Below are 23,654 nucleotides of genomic sequence, written 5' to 3'. Positions count from 1 at the left end.
CAGGGGCTGCCCTGGGCTTGGCTCAGTAGATGCTGGGTGCGGGGGCCACTTTCCCCTCCAGGTCAAGGCCAGGTCCCACTGGGGAGTCCCCGCTCTACTGGGGTCCTGTAGAAAGCAGCCCATGTGAGCAAGAGTTAGAAAAATTCTAGTCTCCCAGGCTGAGTTCGCTCCTTGGTGCCTCTTCCAGGACTGGCCAGGGCAGTAGCACTGAGAGTTTCTTTCCAGTCCCACTGGGTCAGTGTTGGGGCGTGGTGGGGAAGGGCCCCTGTGCCCTTAGGCTCCTGTCCCTCCATGCAGCTGGGGCTGGGTTATCTCTGGGCTCCCCCCCTGGGGCTCCTCCCACCCACCCAGGGCTTGGAAAAGAAGAGCATCTGGTTAACACAAGCATCTTCTACAGCATCAAGCAAAACACAGACAGAACATCACAGTGTGTGCATGCATTGTGTCCTAATCTGTGGGGACGGTGGAGCCATCATTTCCCAGCCGCTCAGCTCCAGAAGGCTCTTCTGCTCTGCTCTAGGTTCAGAGGGGAGCTGGGGCCAGTGGCCAGGTGCTTGCTGGAGGGCTGCGCGGGGCTGCCCGCAGGTGCCCTCAGGGGTAGCACCCATCAGCGTGGGGAGTGGTGCCATTCTGGAGCTGGTGGGCTGGCACAGGAAAGGGAGAGTGAGGTGTCCTTGAGGCTGAAAGCCACAAACCAGGCTCTTAGGGAGCAAGGACATGGGCCAGGCCATCCAGAGGGAGGCACGGGGTTGAGAAGTCGGGCCTCCAGGATTCTCATGCCAGCGTGACCTCGGAGGTGGCTCAGAGAACAGTCCAGGAAGCCAAAGCCTCTTTATCATCGGCGTTGGGGTGATCAAGAATCACACAGGGCCTTGATGCTGTTGCTACTGAAGCCGCGAGGCGGGATGCTGGCTCGGAAGCCAACACCCTGCCTCTGGCTGGCCCCGCAGGCTGAGAGGGAGGCGTGCACGCTACATCACAGTCTACACTGGGGGGGGGGGCAGGCGAGGGCAGGCAGGGGTGGGGAGGGAGGCACCTAGGACTACGGGGGGGGAGGGGCGACACCTGAACACGAATCGTCTTTACCTATGTATCCTCCGCCTCCTCCACCTGAGGAGCACCCCCCGCCACCCCCTCCGAAACCCCCTCTGGTCTCCCACCCCCACTTCTTCATGGCCTGGGGGCAGGAATGTCCTCCGGTGGCACCCTCCAGCAAAGACTTTCCAGACCAGAGCAAGGAAGTGTTATCATTCCAGCCACCTCCACCACCTGCAGGAAGAGAGGGAGACAGCGCTGAGTGAGGACGCAGGCTAGGTTAGGTCAGCAGCGGGATCTGGCCAAGGAAGCAGGACGAGGTGCATTATGAGGGGTGCTTGCTCCAGTTCCAGAGCCCAGGGGCCCGGTCTTCAGGGGGCCTGGGGGCTACAGAGTCCACAGCTGGAAACCCAGGAGCGTGCCCTTTGTCCTAGGGAGACCTGCTTTGGCTACAGCCAGCACATGCAGATGGGAGCGAGCCTCGGACCATTGCTTCCCATCAGGCCTCTGGTTCAAAAGCCGAGTGTTCTTGGCCAGGTCTAGAATGAGCTGAATCAAGGCCCCCAGGGACCTTTTGTCACCTTCAGAAGGTACAGGGATGCCTGGGTTTCAAGTGTCTGGGCTCTTTTCTGCCAGGCAGAGGATGGGGTGTGGGCCTGTCATAGCTGTTGAAGTCAGGTGACAGAGGGAAGGCCCCTCGCTCCATCAGGAACCTGAAGTGGGCTCTGGTGGCCGGCCACGCAGAGCCATGGGCACAGTAAATATCTTAGGACGAGTGGGGCCTGACGCCACCCACGTCTGCCCTCCCTACCCTGTCCCAACCCTCCTGCCCTCACTTCCTGCACAGTCCCCTGCTGAGGTGATTTATGACTGCCCCACCCCCCTCCATCTTGCAGGCTTCAAGCAAATGTGTGGAAAATAAAATAATGGACATAAAAATAAATATAAACGAACAACAATGTTTTAAAAAATGGATTCAGTATGAAACAGTTTGTCCATGTTGTGAAAAAAATCCACTGACTTTGTATGAGCTCACAGACTCTTCTGTAAAATGGGAGTAATAGTATCTTTCTGGAAAAACCTTACAGGATTGTTTTGAAAAGCACATGTACAGTAGATGTGGAAGTGCTTTGTAATTTATGAAATTCTACTGGCGTAAGGGGCACTATAAATACTGCTGGGGGTAATTCCTCACCGGGGACCCAACACCTGTTGCTACTCTTTCTTCTATCCCTAGCAATCTCTTGATTACAGAGAAAGTTTGAGTATTTGCTTTAATTAATCTCAGATCTTAAATGCCTTCAAAAATCCTCCCTCAGTCTGATTGTGGAAAAAGGAAACACAAAGACGAATTGCCTTTTCTCTTTAGAGATGGCTGATTTCAGAGGAATCAAAGAATCTACCTCCCTTTCAATGTCTGTCCCCTATTTGTGTGGCTGGCTCTCATTAACCAGCACAGAAAGCTCAGCCATGGAGATTCCAGAAAGAGCTTTTCCAGTGAGTTGCTGTGAGAGCTGGCAGCCCGGGGTCTGGAGGTATGAATCACAGGGGCCTGGGGTGCCTGACTGGGCCCAGATTCTTCCGTTTGCTCACACCCAGTTGCATTTGGTAAAACCCAGGGAGGGCTGCGCTGGCTGTCCGAATGCTGCTGCCTGTTTCATTTTCTCAGTGACCTCTGCAAATCCAAACCTGTTAGCAAGGTGGTCTGTGGTGCCCAGAGATGCTGCCTGCCCTTCCTCCTCGATGCTGGTACCAATATAAGAGCTCCCAGCTTCTCAAGTCCCAGTTACTAAGAGGCCCACAGGTGTGTGATGCACCGGGACGAGCTGGAACTCTCACAGACCTGGCAGAGGGGGTGCTTGTAGCGTGTTACCTGCGGCTCCGGAATTGCCATTGAGCCCTAGAACCGAGGAATTATTCTCCAATCTCTCGGGGTGGAACGTGTCCATCTTAGCCCCGTAGGCCCTGCCGCCACCACCGGCCGCAATGATCAGGGGCACTGGTACACCATTCTTCATCTGGCCGGAGAGACATTCACAGATTGAGAAACTGAGCCGGGCTTCCAGTTGGAGACCCCTGAGCCCCAGTTTAAATGTTTAAATGTGTCCGAGTGCTGGGCAGTGGGTGACATCTCGGTGGTCTGTGGGCTCTGAACTCCTGTTACAACAACCCAGCCACCCCTCCAGCTCCTATAGCAGTCAGGGTTCAAGCCGAGAAGCAAAACCACTGGTGTGGCTCGAGCTTAGAGGCTGCTTACATAGCCTCAGAGGTCTGGGTGCTGGTGGTAGCACAGGTCTCTTCGCTCTCTCCATTCTCGGGGGTCTCTGGCTCTGACCCACATGACCTCAAGATTAAGCCCTCAGCATCACTGTCCCTGTGGGAAGACCTCACAGGAAGTCTTTGCCTTTTGGCCTGACTGCGATGCTGCCACAAAAGTTCACCTTAGGACAGGGGAGGGCACAGTGGGACCCTCTGGAGCTCTGAAGCAGGGATGGCAAAAGCCTGCGTGGTGAAATTGGGCTGGAACATCAGCAAGAGAAGAGCCTGTCCTTTCCTGGACAGACAGGGAGCCCTACATCCCTCTGGGCCTCGGTTTCCGCATCTTTAAATGGGGCTGAGAGGCGTTTTGTTCCCAGAGCTGTTGCGAGGCTCCAACCTCATGACCCACAGAAGTCACTGCCCTTGGGGAGCTGGCACTACCGACCTCACCTGAAATACGTAGGTGGCTCCACCCCCTCCTCCGCCCCCTCCTGCCCACTCGTGCACACTTCTGTTCACGCGGATTTCTTCTTCTATGACGTTGTTCTCTCCAATGCAGACTTTCTGGATTAATTGGTTTGTCTGTGGAAACAAAAAGCACCTCAGGTTTGCGCTCAGAGTTCTCTACTTCCCAGCAGATGGATCTTCTATGCTTAACGATAGGGCCTACCTCTCAATTGCTTACAGTTGAATTGAAGGGACAAAAAACATACCCAGATAACTGTCACTCTGGGCAGAATTCGAGAAGGACCACAGGACAGCTTGGATAGCAAATGCATGAGAAGCTGGGGGAGGGAGAGTGAGTCTTTGTTTCTGATGATCAGGGAGGACTGCCTGGAGGAGGTGACATTTAGTTGGGCCTTGAAGGATAGGGACTTTTTTTTTAAAAAAACCCTAAAGTATAATTGACATACAGTATTATATTAGTTTCAGGTGTACAACATATTGATTTGACATTTATATACCTTAGGAAGTGATCACTATGGTAAGTCTAGTAACCATCTGTCACTGTAAAAAGTTATATTATTGACTATGTTCCCTATGCTGTACATTACATCTGATAGAGAGATTTTTAAACACAGAGAATGAGAGAAAGTTAGGGTATGCCAGTGGGAGAGAGCAGCATGAGCCCACAGGGCGAGTGGGGTATTTGGGGAAAAAGCCAAGGAGTCTCCTTGGCTCAGAAAAGTCCATTTTAGGACAGAGAGATGGTTCAGGGGGACCTTTTAGGATCCCCTGGTCTCTTAAGAGGGGATGACAAAGGCCCTAAGCGGTGAGATAGGGTTAGGGGGCATGTAAGTGAGGGTGGGTAGAAGGAGTTAAACTGGACAGTCAGATTAAACTGGACAGGGGCCTTGGACATAATCTGAGAAGAAGCTGGACTCCATTGTCTAGGCAGTGGGGCGCCACTGGGATTTATTTTTTTTTTTTGAGAAGTTGCAGTTCTGAGGCCTCATGGAAAGAGGAAAACAACCAGTGGGAGGCCAGGCTTGGATTTTATTCCCAGCTCATCTTTGGGATAATCATTTCTCCATTCCTTCCAGCTAGCATCCCATTTCTTGCCTCCAGAAATTCCCTGGCACAGCCCTAAATAGCGCTCTCTGTGTCCGCCATGGAGAACAGGGTGTGAACCCTGGAATCAGACAGACACCCCTGAACAACTGTGGAGAAGGCCTCACTCAAGCTCTTTGACCCACACGTGTGGGATGGGAATGAGGACACCACAGGTTGTGGGCAGTACAGGATGGTGTTTCACACGTGTTTGGGACTCAATAAGTGGCTGCTGTTTTATTTGGATTCACTTCTGGGCCCCGTATGGTCCTGGCGTGAGCCCAGGCATCTGTGAGTCCCTGGGGATGTCCCTGGCTGGGGGGATTCCTGTGACACAGATCCTGGAATCTCTGAATAAAGACAGCACAGTGCTTCGAGAATAGCCATGCTGTCGCTTATCAGCCACAGCAGCTAAGAGGAACTCTCCAAAGATCGACCTGACCTCAGAGGAAAATGACTTTTCTTTTACTTAATAGAAAAAAGGCCAATAAAACATCAAATTTCCATCGAATGCTGCTGTGCAACCAGCCAGCGGACATGGCAATTCATCTTTAGCCACTCCTTATGCTAAAGCACTCGGGGGTGCTGGCAATGAGTCCTAGAGAAATTTTCAGATAAATAGCTGAGATGCAATTTGTTTCATGGCATTTTGGATTTAATGATGGAAATAATTTGATATTTTTTATAGTGGATTTAGTGTGGGTGGAAGGCTGTGAATTGCTACTGTAGAGAGCTGACATTTCTCCTGCATATGTGCAGTGCTGCCCAGGACTGTGGGGTTGGTGGTCAGACTGGTGGAAGGAAACCCTGCTAACTGCCGCTTGGGGAAGGCACGATAGGCCAGAGGCATGCTGGACGGAAATGTGGGCCATCAGCCGGGCAGAGCAGAGCACAGAATACAGGGCCCAGTTTGGCTTCTGGACAGGCCCTGCCAGAGGTTGGCTGAACCACCTCACCTCCCCAGACCTGCCTCCTCCTCTGTAAATGGGGGTTTGCCCAGTCTGAATCAATGGTGCTAAGATGGTCCATCCCCTCAGACCTGCTCCCTTTCTTCCTCTCCTCTACCTGGCAGCAGTGTGGCCTCCACCCATTGGGGATGCCCTCTTCCTGTGAATAGAAGCTGCAGATGGCTGGAGATTGGAAGTGTGGGAAGGAGGGAGCAGTCAGGCTGGAGGGTGGCCTCGGTCTACCTGGAGCCCAGACTTATGCCTGTCCCCTGCTGTCCCTGCTAGGGAGTCTCCTTTCAGTCGACTGAGGGGCACGGAATGAGCAGTCTTGCATGTTGCTGGACCCAGCAGCAGCATTTGGTGTTGTTGATCACTTCTTCATAATATAATTTCTTCACCTCACCTTCAGGACTGCACACCCTCCTGAATTTCCTCCAACATCCCTGGCTTCTCCTCCTCAGCCTCCTTTGCTGGTTCGGCTTCTTTTCCCTGACCTATAAATGTTGGGGGTGTTCAGGGGTCAGTCCTTGGTCTTTTCAATCTGTACTGCTCCCTAGGCAATCTCAGCCTGTCTCAACTTTATGCTGATTTCTCCCAAATTTGTATCTCTACTCTAGATCTCTCTCCTGAATTCCTGCTGTCTTCTGGAAGTCCCTGCTCGGCTATCTATCAGACAGAGCTGTACAACTCAGTATGTCTGACACTGAACTCCGATCTTGCCCCAAACCTGCTCCTTCCACAGCATTCCCCAGCTCAGCTGATGGCAGCTCCTTCCTTCCAGTGGCTCAGGCACAATTCTTGGAGTCACCCTTGATCTTTCCCTTCTCTCAATTTCTTATCTAATCAGGCAGGACATCCTTTTGGATTTTACATTTCAAATATGCCCAGAATTCAACCATTTTTCACCACCTCCGTCCGCTGTTAACATCCTGGTCTGAGACGCCATTCTCTCTTGCTGGGGTTAATGCAATAGCCATTGAATTCATTGCCCTGACTCTTGCTTGAGCCCATGTGGTCTATTCTCCACTTTGCAGCAGCAGTGATCATTTAGATACACAAACTGCATCCGGGCTCTATTCTCACTATTTGGCTCAAAGGTCTCCTAGGGCTTAAACGTGACCTTACAATGGCCTGAACTGGTCCGCATTTCTCCTGACCTCATCTCTTACCTACTCTGCCTCCACTCCACACCAGGCATGCTCCCACCTCAGGTACTTGGTCCTGCTCTGCTGGAGTCTCCAGATACTTTCCTGGTTCAAGCCCTCACCTCTTTCAGGACTCTGCTCAGCTGAAATTTTTTCAATAGGCTTTCCTTTACCACCCTGTTTCAAATTGCGACCTATCCCTGAACTCTGGCACACTCGACTCCCTTTACCCTACTTCTGTGCACCCTAACACTTTCACTTTTGGACGTCCCGATTAACTTATTAACCGATTAACTAGTTATTGTCTATTCGGCCCTGTGCCCCTGGAATGAACGTAAGCTCTTTGAGAGCAAAGATATTTCTTCTGTTCATGGATATATCCCAAGTTCCTAGAACAGTGATGGGCATATAGTAGGTACTCAATAAGTATTTGCTGAATACATTGAATGAATTGGGTACTGTTGGGTGTGGGCTTGCCCTTCACAATATTTACCTTGTGAGTGATGGTCGTGGTGAGGTTTAACAATTAGATTAATGGTTTTGCTGCCTTGGAGACATTTGGAAATGTCTGGATACTTTTTTGACTGTAATTTCTGGGGGTGCTACTGGCATCTGGTGGGTAGAGGCCAGGTATCCTGCTAACCACCTACGCTGCACAGAGCAGCCCCTACCACAAAGAATTATCTGCTCCACAATGCCAATGGTACTGATGTTGAGAAACCCTGAGTTATGCCACCAGATGAGGCTAGGAAGGAACTGGAGAAGCAGAGGCAAGTGTGTGTGTGTGTGTGTGTGTGTGTGTGTGTGTGTGTGTGTGTGTGTGTGAGTTTCCGGCAGCTGGAGCCCATTCTGCGCTGAGTACGGCACACAGAAAGAGTGATTCCACACGGATGTGCGTTTGAATCACCGAAGCTGCCAAATCCTGCAGTTTAATCCTTAGAGTCCACGTCGTCCTCTAGAGGATCCTCTCTGAGCACCATTTTTCTGCCTAGGGAGGATTGGAGATTGAGGTAGAACCTGTAAACAGTCTTTCTCCCTCTCCCAATGACTCCTGGGGGGATGGAGGTGTGGAGTAACCGGCAACACCAGTTCCTTTCCCCAAGCCCATGCTATGCCGGGCACAACCAGCAGAGGGGGCTGCCCTCTGTCCCTGGCTGAAAACTGGCTTCTTCGAAACTCCTTGTGCATCCACAAAGTTTGAGAGCAAGTAGGTTGATTAATGAAATGATAAAGTGCAGCAGCCCAGAGGAACAAGTAGATTACAATTGAATTAAAAAAAAAAAAAGGAAGCAGTCCTGTGAAAAGACATAATTGATTACAATCCAATCAAGTAAAAGTCCCTTGCAAAAGTCAATGCAATCTTTCGGCTTAGATGAAAGAATTACATTAGCACTCAATAAATTCCTGTGAAAATTACAGCAGCCTGTAATTTAATGACTTAATATATCAGGCTGGAAAGTCCTGATTATAGTTGCTAAATAAAAGTTGGAGTCCAGACATTTCTCATGCACAAGGTTGCACCTAAGTTTATTCCTGTTGCTTTGTTTTAAACCCATAAGGTAGTGGGGGAGGGGGAGGCTGTGCTCTGCTCCCAGCCTAGCGCCTAGCTCTCAGGAGCCCTGAATTTATTTTGTGGAATTGAACTGCTTTCTCGGTAGCCTTTGTTACCACATCTGTCCTCCAAGGCTATTCTTGGATAGGTTCCTGGAGAACCCCTGGCTCCTGGGCACTAGAACCCTGCTCCCTGCCTCCACAGCCCCCAGGCGGAAGCTGTGCTTCAGGTGAGAGTGGGCCCTGGCTCATGGGGGAAATGCCCTGCAAGGTGCTGAATGCCCGCACCTACAGGCTCCTGCCTCCGCTCAACACAGACTAGAGGCAAACTCCTGGGTACTGGGAGTTTGCATGGCTCCTGCTTTATCAGTCCTTACTTTCTCATTCTCCTGGTAATTTTAGACCACTATCAGTATTTTTAACTCCTATTGTTGGAACTCTCCATGTTTGACAGCTGGACACCCCAGTGGGTTCAGAAACCAGAAGGAAGGCAGGCTGTCTCTGGGGCTGCAGAGAGTGGCAGTCTGGCTTGTCCAGTGATGAGCTATAAGTTGAAAAGAGAGAAAGGCCATAAAAACCGAGGCCCAAGCAAGTGCGAGGCACAGCAAAAACAGGAGCCAGAGTCCCTATTCTGTGCTGTGTCATGAGTGACTTTAAACAAGTCTCTTCACCTCTGTGGTCTCCATTTTCTCATCTGTAAAATGGGGGAAGTTGATTACATGGTCTTCCAGCTTTGATCTGTGCTTTAAAATGTTTTAATCACACTAATAATAAATAATACATGAACACATTCTTTTTGTAACTATATCAGGCATTACTGATAAAGCATCCTCACCTCCAGTCCTCTCCCCAGAAGCAATCATTGTTAGCTGTATCTTTCAGAACTTTTCCTATCCAGTTATGGACATATATGTGCCTAAGAGCTGAACAAGAATTGTTTAACCTGGTATTTTCCTGTTTGTTTAGCCTGGTATTATCCTGTTTGTAATAACATGGCTAAAAACAACGGTGCCCTAGCAAGAGAGTTTAGGAAGTCTCTTCATCTTGTACTTCTGCTCCGAGGAACAACCATTTGCCCATTCAAATAGGATTCAGTTCTTCAGTTTTAAGGTTACTCGTGAGACCCGTGCCTCAGCCTTGGTCCCTGTAGGGATGTAAAACCCTAACAGCCACAGTACCCGCTTTCTCATGCACCCAAATGGACCCGGAACGTGAGCTCCCCAAAGGGGTGTGTCGGGCGTTGGTGCCCTCCGAGGGGCCTGCCTGGATCCTGGGTCAATGTGGAAGAGAAACCCCTGCTCTGGGCACTTACGCTGGGGCAGGCGTCTTCCCCCTGTTGCCCGACCAGGATGTACAGCGTGTCGTCCTTCTCCAGGTTGAAGATGCCCAGCACAGACACACCGTGGGACCGCGTCATGGTGTTCCTCCCGCCCTTTCCGCCAGCAGCTCCGTAGCCCGAGATGCTGCAATAGGACAAAGCACATGGGCTCCTGCCGTGCGTTGAAGACTGACGCCCTTCTTGCCAACCCAGCAGCTACAGGGGGTCAAGTGCACCACTGTCGTGGTCCTGATGGTTCTCTGAGCCTGACCGCACCAGCTTGGGAGGTGAGCAAGGAGGATTCCTCTCCCCATGGTCAGGAGAGGACTGTCAAGTTTAGACACGGACAGTGAATTGCTTCAGTCACAGAGCTAGGAAGGTAAAGAAATAGTAAAAGGATAGAAGAAAGAAAGAGAGAGGAAAGGAGAGGGGTGGGGGAAAAAGAGAGGCGGGGAGGAGAGGGAGAGTCTTTATTAACGTGGGGTGTTGGGGTGAGGCTGTTCTGAATACCTGGGATTTCCCCATTATGGATATTTCTCCCTGTCCACAATCGATGTACTCGTGTGACCCTAGACACATCTGTTCCACATCTGTAAAATGGGGATAATAAGAGAACAGCCTTCTAGCCCATGTGTGTTATCAGGATTAAAGACATTAAGACATGCAGTCCTAGAATTATGGCTGGCACCTAAGAAGCACTCAAAAGTGTTTATGATTATTATTATTAATGGAGGGAGTAGCAGAAACTGACTTGGTAGAGAGCTTTAAAGTGTCCCCATGGGTGTGTAGACACACGAAGGAGGTCCCACATGGAATGATTGAGGAGAGTGGTGTTTACAAGCCCAGACTATTTATTCCTACCCCACCAGTAACTCCTGCTGGAGCAATACGTGTGCAGACAACAAGCAACCAATCATGATGAAAATAAAAACGCGGGATTATTTCTGCTGCCTCTTAGGTTGTTGAGATAAAGTCAAGCAAGGATGGGGGGGAAAATAACTCAATTGGTGAACTGTACCTGAAGAGCGGCATGTCTGAAGACAGCTAGCATACTAGCTACAAATGCCTCCCCAGAGACCGGCTGCCAGGGAAAGGGACTCAGGAGGTTTTCATGTCCCCATGTATTCAGATTCAGGGTCCTTATGAAAAGCTTCCAGGAAGCGAGGCAAGGCGGTTTTGCTCATATGCACACACGGTGGCTTCTCCTCCTATAATTCTAGGACGTGTCTCATGTTCTAAGCATGTTAGGGGCCTCCTGGGCCTTCCTAAGGTGGAGCCCAGGCCTGTTCTACAGAGACAAGCCTGGAGGGCTGACTGATTGCTAATGTGGCAGGCGAGAAACTGAGGTGTCCACGGAGTTCAGAGGAGAGTCTCCGGCCCATGGCCCTGCCAGCGGCCAGGCACTGATTGGAGCTCACAGCACATGGGCATGGCATAAGGCTGTGGGCATATGAGGAGACCTGAGATGGCTCCAGACCACCAAGGGGCTTACAAAGAAAGTGGGGAGGTGGCCATAGTTCTGAAAAGAGAAACTTCACCAGTAAGGGTGGCTGTACTGGGGAGGCATGGTGGAGGGACCAAAGGGCTCTGGGGTCTATGATTAGAGTGGACCGCTTCCCAGCTGTGTGTCCTCTCAGAACCCCAACCTCTTCCCTAGTCAAAGAAGAACCATATCTTCTTTTCCGAACTCACAGGATAGTGGGGGTTCAACGTTCAAAGGAGAGAATGGGGTGAAAGCCCTGAGAAAGTGGGAAATCTCTGCACAGTGTCAGGGCCATCGGGTGCTCAGGGCCTGGGAGGGAGACAGATGACTGTGACAGGCACGGAGGTGGGGCACGCGGGAGTCCTTGGCTGGTTGCAGGACAGGTGGGGTGAGGTTTGAAGTTGGCCTCGTGGTGGAGATGATGGGTAGGTAGGACTCTCAGACAAGGAGGAGGAGGCGGAGGGTAGGAGTCCAGCTTGTGTGGATGGTCGTGCACTCAGGAGAGCCTGGGGTATATCTGACCGCAGCAGGTGGCTGCAGTGTGTGTGTGTGTGTGTGGGGGGGGGGCGCTGTAGGGCTGCAGAGAGAGGTAGGGGCCAATGCCTGAGCACCCTACAATGTACCAGGCATGAATGCATATGGCCCCCCCCCAATAGCCATAAGCAGTAGCTGTTAGTCATCTCATTTGACATATGAGGAAACTGAGGGATTAGTAACTCATCTGAGGCCACACAGCTGGCAGGCCCTGGTCCGCACCCCCATATTTCCCCTCATAGAGGCCATTTTCTTCCCTCTGTGCTGCTGTGAGGCTTATATGGATATACAGCGAGGGTGGTCTGAGAAGTTTCTGGCCCATCCTAATTCACTCAGATCGCAGCCAAACCCTCCCTCCTGACTTGTTAGAAATGGAGAAGGTGGGAGGACAGCTAAAAGACTAAAAAAAAAGGAAGGCTTATTGGTGAAAGGAAAGCAAGGAGAATTATTTAGCTCAGAGAAGGGAAGCCTGGGGCAGGGGTGGTGTTGGTGGTGGGGGTCCCAGAGACTGTAGAGTCTGGAGATAGCAATGGACCCTCCTCTGTCCTCACCACTCCAGGTTCCGGGGCTTTGTCGGGCTGCATCAGAAAGTCCTTTTAACCTGAAGGTGTGGTTTGCTTGGAAAACTGCTGCCTGAGACGGAGTCCTCGTGTCCTGCCCACTCGTGCTTATGGCTGAGAGGTAAGCTGTATGCTTCTCATCTCTTTCTGCATCGTTTGCAAGTCATTTGCATCAATCTGCATGCATTATGAATCATTCTGAACCCTTTCACACATTTAAATTTAGCCAAATTATTATATTTTAGAAGTTGTTTGCTCCTGACTTGGTTTTTTTGCCCCCTACCTAAGCCATCTTTCTTATTTCGCCCACCCCCTGACCAAGTCTGCATGCTAACCTCATTGAGTCTTGACCTAGTTTTTGGCAGTGAGGTGCGAAGGAACGAGCCCTGAGGTCTGAGTCATACGCTGGTCTGGTCGCTGATGGTGTGACCGGGGGCACGTTGGTTAACCTCTCTGAACCACAGCTTTCCCTCCCAAGGAGAAAAATGAGGACCAGAAGCCCTGCCCTCATGGGGATAAGTAGAGGATTTGAAAAGACTGCAAAATGATGCCAAGTGCAGGGTGAGACTCTGGCCTGGGGTCAGCTCTGTAGATTCCAAAGGAGATAGTAGAGCGTGGCAAGCAGCTGTCAGCAGCCTGAGTTTACTTAACTGTATGAGGGCCTCAGCCCCCCATTTTTAACCTGGATTATGGACTTTCTTAAAGTCACGAGGAGCAAGCAACTGCCTCTCTGGACTAATTGTAGGGGTCCTGGCAAGTAGTGCCTCCGTAGTCAGCCCCCTGAGGCCCGAAACCCCACCGCATTGCGTCACGCTTTTGGAAGCTTCTAGTTGCTACTACGAGGATGAGCTCCTCTGGAGTGGGATGTACCATAGAGAAAAAAGCAAGGGCTTTGATGCAGACAGACCTGGGTGCAAACCCAAGCTCTGTTAGACAGGCCTAGGACGAGGGTGAGGTGAGGCACCCCACCCCATGTACAGACCCTGCACTTGATTGACCCCGAGAGCCAATGCGTCCTTACATTTTGTGTCCAAGGCACCCGTTTACTTCCCCTGGTCCTGGCCTTGCCAGTGTTACTAACCAGCTGTGTGACCTTGGGTAGGTATTTACCCGGCCTTAGCTCCAGTTTCCTCATCTATAAAAGGGTGATGATAATAATATCTATTTGAAGGACTGTTTTGAGAATTAAATGACATAATGCCTATCAGAGACTTAATTCAGTGCCTAGAGGGCAGCCAGTGAGCGACAAACAGTGCGTCTGTGGCTGAGTCTGCCCCCTCCTGTCCTGGGTTCCCAGGGGTGACTTCTGGGAGGCAGAAGTGGGGTGAATGAAGGAGGCCCTGATTTCTAGAGAGCCATAGGTAAAGCAGAGCATGGTTAAGGGGATCTGGAGTTGAGGCTATTCAGTTTCACCCAGGACCCACCTCTTTAGGGAGCCAGTGGAAGCACAGGCAAGCTCTGAGGACCCCAAACCCTGTGAGTGATGCTACACAAACTCGTGCCATAATATTATGATAACAACCTCAGCCTGAGTCTCTGAAGCTTTCTCCCCATCCCTTGTAAACAATTTATTTTTGATGGTTGACAAATGACAATAAATTAATATACCTGCCACTCAAGTGGGGAAAATGACTCGCAGTCATTCTAATTTACTGGGAATTACAAGGTACTGTTCTCAACGAGCTGATGCTGTAATTTTCTTTTCTTTTTTTTTCTCTTCTAAGTCCATGGCCCCTGGTCAAAATGGATGTTTATTGGGTTTGCGTTTTGTATTATTGACTGCGAGCTTTTGTTACCTGATGTAATTGAGTTGTGAATCTTTTTTTAAATAAAGAATTAGCAGCAAATCAAAGTGGCTGCCTGCTGGATCCTGAAAGGAGAGCACAGCTGGTGTGCACAGTGTGGCAGTGTCGGTACCACACCTCCGAGGGAATGCAGGGGGCGGGGCAGAGGGCAAGGAGGGAGTGGACCCCACTTGGAGAAGCATGAAGCACCTCATGTCTCTCTTGCACCCACTCTGGGCTCTGCCTCTAATTCCCAGCAGGACCTTGGGCGCGTGCTTTTCCCTCTTCCAGGTCTTGGTTCCCCCCTCTGTGCAATCAGGATAGTAAGACCCTCCCTGCCTATCCTAGCCTACAGGGTTATTGTGAGACATGTACATGTACATACTCACGGGATACATGTGAGTATGTACAGGGCTTGGTCAGTGGGAAATTCCTGTTCAGATGTACAGTTGGATTATCCAGATGGGTCATTCGAGCCATCAGGAGATGCCTCTGGGGTCAGCAGTGAAGGGCCCGTTTCGGAGGGACCTGCTGCTTGCTGTGCAAATTCCATTCCAGACTGCACCAAGGAGCAAGGCTTATTCCACTTCTTCCCCACAACTTGCCTGACCAGTGCAGCTCTAAGTGCCTGGGGATATTGGAGCTGGAAGAGATCTCTGTCCTCTTTGCAACTCCTCCCTCTACAGAAGGGGCCACTGCAGAGAAGGGAAAGCACACTTTCAAGGTCACCCAGTGTGTCAGGGGCAGAAATTAGACCCAAACTCCATTCTGTCGGCAGCCCATCGACCTTCGCACCATTCCCCACCCCCCGACTTTCCCTGCTCTGTGCTCTTGGCGATGGCTATCTGCACAGTGACTCCAACAATTAATCATGATTTGTGACCTTCCTATAATTGTCTAGAACTTTACGGGCATTGTGGACCGTTTCATTTTTCTGCCCTGCGGTCTGCAGAGGCTCAGTCCTCTCTATGAGTCCTGGAGCACCTACTCAGTGCCCAGCACACAGTAGGAATTCTGTGGTTGTTTGTGGACTGGGGGGAAGGATGGTGTCATCCAGCTGCATGTGCTGGTCCCTGGAGTCAGGTGAGGAAAGAGTGTCAGTGATGGAGATGGTCAGAAACAGCTGTGGCCTGGTCAGCTGGCATGCCGGACGTGCTGGCTCCAGCTGGGATCTGGGGCCTCGTGTACGTTATGTCTGAGGAATGAGTGAACCATGAAAGAATTGCCATCAGGAGCTGTGGGCCATGCTTGACAAATGTTTTCATACTGTGTGTGTGTGTGTGTGTGTGTGTGTGTGTGTGTGTGTGTGTGTAGTGGGGGGAGGACTGAGGGCTGGGAAGGATGCTAAGCCTTAGAGAATTAGGAAGGAAGGAAAGAAGGAAGGAAGGAAGAAAGGAAGGAAGGAAGGAAGGAAGGAAGGAAAGAAGGGAGGAAGGAAGAAAGGAAGGAAGGCTGGAGGAAGAGAGAAGGGGATGAGCAGGGCAGGAGACAGGAAGACTGAGAGATGGCTGGCTAACATCTGCTGAGTGTGGACGGCCTCTGTGTGGGGATGTCCCCACACACAGAATCACACTAGATCCCCAGCAGCCCTCGGAGCTAGGCTGTGTCGGCAGCTGGGTCCCCACTTTATGGCAAGGCTGAGGATCTCGTTCACCCCAGCATACCCCATTATCAATGCTCATTTTGTCACCCACTCCAGCCACCCACCCCCATGGGCACACTAGACATCACTCAGAGCCATGACCCAGAAATCTCCCTTAATCAGGTGCTCTTCTCACCCTCCGCTGAATCCTTCCCTGTCCTTCTCAATCAAGCTCCATGAGACGGAGCTGTCACTTATTGTCCTGGCTCCCTCCGCCCCCACCAAGCATAGCTATCGTCCTGGGCACTGCCTGTCCCCCAACCCCCCAATCATGCTGGTTCTACCTCCCAAGGGCCCTGTGCCTTCTCGCCATCCATATTTCCCCTGCCCTGGTGGAGCCCTTTCTGATTCTTGCCTGGATGACCCAGTCAGCCCTCCATCTGCTCGCCACGCCTCCAGGCTTGTTTCTCTCACTGCCACCCCAGGCTGTCACCAGAGGGAGCTAAAGGCTTTTGGGAGGTTCTGCCTCAGGTCGGGCTGGCCTGGCCTTGCCCCAGGAGCTCCTTCCACCAGGAAGGCCCTCCCCTCTTCTTTGTAAACAATTTTATCACCTTTAAGACTGAACTTGGGCTGCTGTCTCCTTGTGGAAGCCACTCATGAACTCAGACCTTCACCTTGGCCTCCGACAGCAGCGCCTTGTGCCAACCTCCGCTGTGGTACCTTCTATATCACACTGAAATGCTTTGTTCCTACGTCCACCCCCGTAGGCTGGGTTCCTCTTGGGCAGGGACTGCATCACCTTTGTATACTTGTGTCAGGCCCAGTGTCCTTACTGGTGCCTAATATGGCCACGGAGATTTGCAAAGCAGGTCTGGGCACCAGGACATATGTACTTGGAGGGAGTGGCTGCATCACCTCTACTGTTTTGACAGAGGAAGTGGCAAATCCAGGGGAAAGGGAAGCCCCGGGCAGGAAAGCAGAGGTTGGGGGGATAGGGATTTGCGTGTTGCTCCTGATCGTCCCCTCCACACACCATCCCCGCATGTGCTGTCTTCTCCCCAGCCTCCTCATCCTCCCTCTTTTTGGGCCTCTTCCTTTGTAGTGGTGGGCAAAGCAGTAGTTGGTGGGAGACGGACCCAGGACAAATGAGTAGTTAGAAGTGGGGGGTGCTTTCACCTGTGTGCATCCCTGAGGAAGTCCCAGGCAATAATGGCCCCATCCTGGCATCCCGCAGGTGCTTGGTAAGTACTAGTTCCCCTTCCTTCACTCCTTTGACCAGTAGGCAGAGAAGTCGGCTGGAGCAATAATAGTACCAGGCCTCAGGCAGCAGCCAGACAGCACTAGCTGAGCACCCATACACTTCCAGGAGCAGTTTCCCATACACTTCCACGATTTTAATGCAGTTTCCCTTTCTTGAAATGTGTGTCCATTTTTTTGGCACCCTCTGTATTTCAGAGAGACGTGGAAATAGTGTTCCAACCTGGGCTGGGCTTATACCAACAGAGCATGGCCATACTGTGGCAATTCATGCAGATCAAAACCTGGCTACACTTAGATACAGCTGCTATTAACAACAAATGGGATGATGGATTAATTATTATTTCATAGTGCCGTTTACCGGGCAGCCAAAATCTTTCAAACCATGGGGTCCCTCTGAGGAAGTCAGGAAAAAGTCCTTGGAAGCAGGAAAGTCAGAAGCTACTGTGTGAGGATCCATCTGTATCTGCAAATGCTCTCTGGCTGCTGTCTGATCACGTGGCCCGAGATCTGTTGTGACGCTTCTCTGACTCCAGTGTCCTACTCATATAATAATAATAACAATGACAGTTACCTCGCTGCTCAAAGAAGGAGAAATACCTAGTAGATCTTCAACAAACATCCATCCCCTTCTCCCTGGGAGTCCTTTACTCCTGCTCTGGGACAGTGGGTGGCCCATGCAAACTCAGCCAGGCAGGAAGGGGGGGACTGGCCAGCTTGGGGTGGTGGGATCAGTGGTGACTGCATGTCTTCGTCCATTTACTGGGAGCATGCGGGACCCAGAGCAACTAATCTGATTGCAGCCAAACCTTGTTATTTCATTCCTGCCCAGAATGTCATTTAAAAAGCACTTAGGGCTCTCCCTGAAACACTTTTATACCGAGGTCCCAGGAGTGGGACTGCCACAGAAAACAGGGCAACTTGAGAAGCCCCGTTTATTCCCAGGGGGCTGAGGATATGCTGGGGGTTGGGGGCTGCAGGAGGGGAAAGAGAGCTCATTTCCCACTGCATTCAGCCCCTGGGGTCCATTTGCACCAACACGGACAGAATTACGATGCTTCCTGTTTAAACAGTCTGGCTGTGTGGTGGAAGGAGCCACAGTGAGGCTGTGACGCAGAAGTCTGGGGTTGGAGGCAGTTCCTGGACTGTCGGGGGCTCCTGACTCTCTGAGCCTCAGTTTCCTCATTTGTAAAGGAAGGGCTGCAGCACTAGCCTTGCCCACGTCACAGGACGATGTGAGGACCCGTCAAGGGTCTGACCTAACTCAGCGGTTCTCAGGGGCTGCACCAGCCTCACCTGGGGACTTGTTAGACATTCTTATTCTCCGACCCTACTCCAGACCAACAAAATCAGGTGCTCCAAGAGTGGGCCCAGCAAACTGTTCTAACCAGCCCTTCAGTCCTTCCGATGCCACTCAGTGAAGGGAACCACTGGTCTAAGCTCCTCCTGAGTTTTCTTAGTGGCCTGAAAGTGGCCGAGGGGAGTCAGGCTTCCCTCCAGCCTGGCCTTGCTCTAGTGGCATACTCTGGGCAAGGGGCTGGACATGGGACGAGAGCTCGAGAACAGTTGCTTTACTTGACAATAGTGAAGGCCCAGGAAAGGAAGCTCAAGGGTAAGAACGTTGGCTTTCATTTGTATCATACTTTTGTTTCCCAAACATATTTAGATGCACTGCCTCATTGGAACAGCATCAAGTAATAGTCAAAGAAAAACCCATTATAATTATAATTATTAATAATAAAGATAAAGAATGTTTTGAAGCCAGCTCATGCATGTATATCATTTCCACAGATAGTCTGTGGTTTCCGTGAGGATAGAGGACACATCTTCTTGGCTGCCATATTCCATTATCTCATATCTCCCCATCTCCGGTTCTTACACCCTGCTTTGGGCCAGACTCTGTGGCCTCTGTGCCTTGGTGTGCCACCTGGGTACCCCGGGGGCATGCACACATAGGCAGAACCCCAGTCTTCTTCAGGAGGGCGGATCTGCCCCTTGGCTTCCCCCTCCCCCATACGCACCTGTAGGTGTCAGTGGCTGGTACCTTCCAGGTCTGGATGCCCTTCAGGGGACCCTTGCTCCCCACTACCACGCTCAGGTTGGTGTTCCGATAGGCGTTGTTGCACTGGGCCTGAGTGGGGCCATGGGGCCCACTGGCCCCGCACGTGGTAAACAGCCAGTGAACTGTGGCACAAGAGGAAAGACAATCACTCACTTAGCCTGGCCTTCCTTCCTCTATGGGCCTCCCTGGCCTGCCTCCGAGCTGTCTGCTCCACGGACCCAAGCCCACATTCCAAGACGGCACCAAGGTTGGGGCAAGAAACATCACTCAGTCATTCAACCTGGAAACTGTTGTTGAGGCTCTACTATGTGCCAGGCCCTAGGTCAGGTGAGAAATGGGTCAGGGGAGAGACACAGATGGAGCTGACTTGGACCCAGGCTTTAAGAAGCTCACAGCCTACTAAGGGAGACCAAAAGGGATGCAACCAACCACAATACAGGGCAATAAGAAAAAGAAAAGCCCCAGGAAGGTCCAGCTAACACTGCACTGTGAGAGTTCGAGGCGGGAGAAAAGACCCCTTCCAGGTAAGACAGGCCCGGGCAGTGGCGGGGCCCTCTCCTGGTTTCTCACCAGCTCCAGCACAGTGCTGGGCCAACAGCAGACACTCAGGCTGTGCTACTGTGACTGCCTCAAACCTGATCCCAAAGATTTGACATCTTTATATAGCATCTTCTTAGCTTGGAGAAGATCGAAAGAGTAAACTAGACACAGAGTCAGCTCCATGACCCCTAATGGCCCAGGGACCCAGGACAGTGGTAGAGTAGGAAGTCTTGCACTTCTGGCTGGTGTCCTTGTCTGTCTGTCAGGCTCTCAATAGGGCTCAGCCTCCTTATTCACAACCATTTGGGTCGGTTCCCTTTGTTCATTCTGTCTAGAATTTCATAGACATCAGAGAATGTCACAACAAGATGGGACCTTGGAGATTACTGAATTCAGTGATCCCCAAACCACCTGAGGACCTTTAAAAATACAGATCCCAGAGCCCTGGAGATTTGGAATGATAAATTCTCGGTTGGGGTCGGGCGGGGGGGGAAAGGGTAGGGCACGATACTTGCATTATGTAAAAACTTTCCCAGGAGAATCAACCAGATTTGTGACTACTCCCACCTATCTCATCATCCATATAGCAAAGGAACATTCTAGAGAGGGGAAGTGACTAAATCCCTGAGCCTGGAGTTCAGTTAGAGCCAGGACAGACCATATCAAGGTTGCTCAGTCCCAGAAAATAGGCAAGCCACCATAATGGAACAGGTGAGAGTCTGGTCGGTACTGTGGTTGGTGAACCCTCAGCCCCAGAAAGTCCCACTGTGTCCCCAATAGTAGCTTAGCCCTGACAGTGTGGGCTTTAGGGGATCATGGGCACACACCAGGGCTAGCATCAGGACTCTGGTCCCCCAAGAGGCCAGGAGGTGACAAAAGGGAAATGCAGTAACTGGAATGTTTACAAGGTCAGCAAGCAGAGATATAAGAGAGAGGGACTGGTCATAAGCAACAAGTAAAACCTTGGTTTTGGGAGAGATCAAGGTCACAGTGAGACAATCAGTGAGATGATGACTTGCCAATCAGAGAGCAATGGTTCCTCATATTTCCCCAGCTGAGAGTCTACATTGGTCCCTGAGACTCTGTTGAGCTGAAGAAGGATCAAATGGCCCAAAGGATTGGGGGCAGCTAGGGGAGGAAGGCTGGCTCTTTCCTCTTCTCTTACTTTAAAAACAAAAATCTATGGTATTAAAACTCATTCATGAAAAAAAACACACAAAAAACTTCTTTCTCTTTTTCTTACTTACACCACACACTGGAAGCGTAGTTTAATACTCTTTCACATCTATTAGGTTGGTGCAAAAGTAATTGTGGTTTAAAAGCTTAAAAATAATTGCAAAACCCGCAATAACATTTGCACCAACCTTATAGATTATATAAAGAATCCACAGACATCAAAACACTGATTGGTTATAGACAGCTGAGTAAAGAAAAATCCATTAAGCACTGGGTTTCCTTTTACGTAGATTGCAGCACCGTCCAAGAAGAAACAAATCAATTAGTAATATACAGCACAATGCTAAAAAAATAAGTTAGATAGTGATTGTACTGGTTTTATTACTGTTGCTAAGCCATCTCCTCTGCTCAACTGAATGCAAAGAAATAGAGCGTGATGCAAAGGAAAATAAGTTCTCGGCTATATACTAATCACAATAACGAAGATTGGTTTCATGTTGAAGGCCTATGTGGTTGTACCGCAGGAGAGTACTGAATGGCTCATGTGGATATTTTGGCCTATTTTGGTTCTGATCTGTGGAAGTGAATTTTATCTATATCTGTTGATGGAGCTGAACTTCAGGGAGCTGTGGCATATCGAACCATTTTGATGGCCATTATAAATCCCATGAAATAAAGTCATGACCAAAATCCAAGTGAATATAATTACTCACCATCCATAACTTAGGCAACACCATTCTTTACTATAAATTGGAAAAAGCAATCCCCCTTTTTAATATATAATGAAAATTAATAATTTGTTCTCCTTATTAGGGTGAAATGAAAATAAGCTACATGTTGTAGCCATTGTGAGGTTAAAATATTTCTACCACCTATCTCAATTCTTTAAACAATGGAGCAGTGCCCCCTTCTAGATATATGATCAATGTCTGATGATGGCTTTCTTTTTTTGATGTTAGCAGTTGTTTAGAGGCTTACTGCCTAGGTTCACTTACTTATTGAGAGTTATAAAATAATAATATTTAAAATTATAGCTTCTTATTTATTAGCTGGAATGTACTTATAAAGAGATGTTTCCTCTCACCTACTATTTGGTTACCCAGTGGTACAGTTCCTATAGGGAAGGAAGAATAAATGCTCAGTTCTTTCTCCTTATTTATAGTTTTCAAGGTAGTGAATTGGTTCTCTATCATCCTCTAAAGTTGACTAATTAGTTGCTTGTATATCATATGAATCCTTGAATCTAAACATATTTTTGAATTCTAATCAATGACTATTATCCTTTAGAAGCTCAAATTATCAACTTTTGGTCAGCAGTAAACTGCCTGAGTGCTTTTGCTTCTTTGCTATCTGGTATGCCTTCCCTAGACCTGGAATCAGCCACTTTCTCAAAAGCCTTGGTTTCCTTTAGTGGAAAAAGGTATTTTAATTAAATAATATGAGGGCTATAGACATTTACTGCTACTGGGTTGGTGATTGTTTCTAGGCTTCTTTAGTGGACAGAATGTGTGTGTATCAATATAACATAAACATATGTGAAATGCACACATACGTGTATGACAAAATACCTCATGAGCTCACATTGATACTTCCAATTCAAATGAAGGACTACAGGGTTTTAAATGTAACCACTTCTATATTAACCTGTATTTCTTTTTCTATGCTGAGAATCTTGGTTCTCAAGAACATTCTAGTAGAATTAGAATATTCTATAGTTATTCATAGTTATCTTTCATTATACACACTACTACTATGCCATCATCAATAAAAAAAAACCAGATCTGTTAAATAATTTTTTGTTGTTGTTGATATATGTTCTCTCCATTCTCCCATAATCCCTTGAACTCGTAGTCTATCTATGCAAATATGTTTGGGCAGGTTGCCACTACATTTGATATTCTTTCTCCTTTAGTCCTTAGGCTTACTTCTGTAAGTACTATGTGTTAAATGCTCGTATCAATCATGCTGATATATTTCTAGTCATTTTTATTGTCTGAAGCTTATTTTCAAGTAGATTTTTTAAGAAGGACTCATGGGCGCCATATTCTTTGAGTTCGTGGATGTTGTTAGCATTTTTTTTGCTTAAGTATGTTATATATGCTACTCCATTTTCTTCTGGTATAAAATATTGTAAAAAACTCTGATGATACTCTAAAGTTTATTCTTTAATAAATCACTTGTTTTTGCTTAGGTGCCCCAAGTATTTCTTTTCTTTTTCTTTGATAGTTTGGCAACTTTATTATTGTATTCTTTGGTATTGCTCATTCAGGATCAGTAGTCTTAAATACACCGAGTGCTCTGTAATAAGTAGTTTCAATAAGAAAATTTTTCTGGAATTACAGCTGTATTTGTTTTGCTTCACTTTGCTTTTCATTTTAAGGTGCCCCTGTTATCTGTTTGTTGGATCTTCTTTGCCTAGCTTTGATGTAGGTCATTTTTTTTTAATTAAATTTTTTTTTTCTCTTTTTACCTTCTCTTTCTTGTAAGGTGTTAACTGTTGTGTTTATTTGATCTTGCCTTCCTTCTAATTTAGTCTTCATCTCTGAATTATTTTTTCCTTTCATTTTACATTCTTTTCTGAGTTCTATTACCTACTTTCTCCTCTTTTGTAATTCTGATTATGTTAGTTTTCATGTCTTGTATCTTTGTTTTACTGTTATTTAGCTCATTTTGAAATCGAGGGATGTAATTTTGATCTCTCCTGTGGGCATGTCTTGCTGGTGTGCCTTCATTTTTCTGTACAGGTGTTATTTTGTCCTCTATGCTCTTTTTAAATTCTTCTTGTAATTTTGTATGTGACCTTAATATTTCTCTGCTATGCACTTCTATGTGAAATTTGTTTTCTAGAACTTTTAGAGGTCAGATTTGCT

The 23,654-nt window shown here is 49.0% G+C and overlaps 1 protein-coding gene across 1 annotated transcript in view; it reads right to left on the bottom strand.

Moving 5' to 3' along the window:
* ALK (ALK receptor tyrosine kinase) overlaps positions 1 to 23,654 on the bottom strand; it is a 641,950-nt gene that overhangs the window by 28,992 nt on the left and 589,304 nt on the right. Inside the window, exons 12-16 of the mRNA XM_074331841.2 lie at positions 19,028 to 19,190; positions 9,801 to 9,951; positions 3,745 to 3,876; positions 2,909 to 3,053; positions 1,087 to 1,269 (exon numbers count right to left, since the gene is read on the bottom strand). Coding sequence (XP_074187942.2) covers positions 1,087 to 1,269; positions 2,909 to 3,053; positions 3,745 to 3,876; positions 9,801 to 9,951; positions 19,028 to 19,190 — 774 coding nt within the window. The remainder of the gene's footprint in view (positions 1 to 1,086; positions 1,270 to 2,908; positions 3,054 to 3,744; positions 3,877 to 9,800; positions 9,952 to 19,027; positions 19,191 to 23,654) is intronic.

The sequence above is a fragment of the Rhinolophus sinicus genome, chromosome 2 (genome assembly GCF_057876585.1).
Source record: "Rhinolophus sinicus isolate RSI-liver-muscle chromosome 2, RSI-T2T, whole genome shotgun sequence".
Lineage (NCBI taxonomy): Eukaryota > Metazoa > Chordata > Mammalia > Chiroptera > Rhinolophidae > Rhinolophus > Rhinolophus sinicus.
Note: the sequence above shows the minus strand (reverse complement) of the source record. Positions and strands in the feature narration are given on the sequence as shown.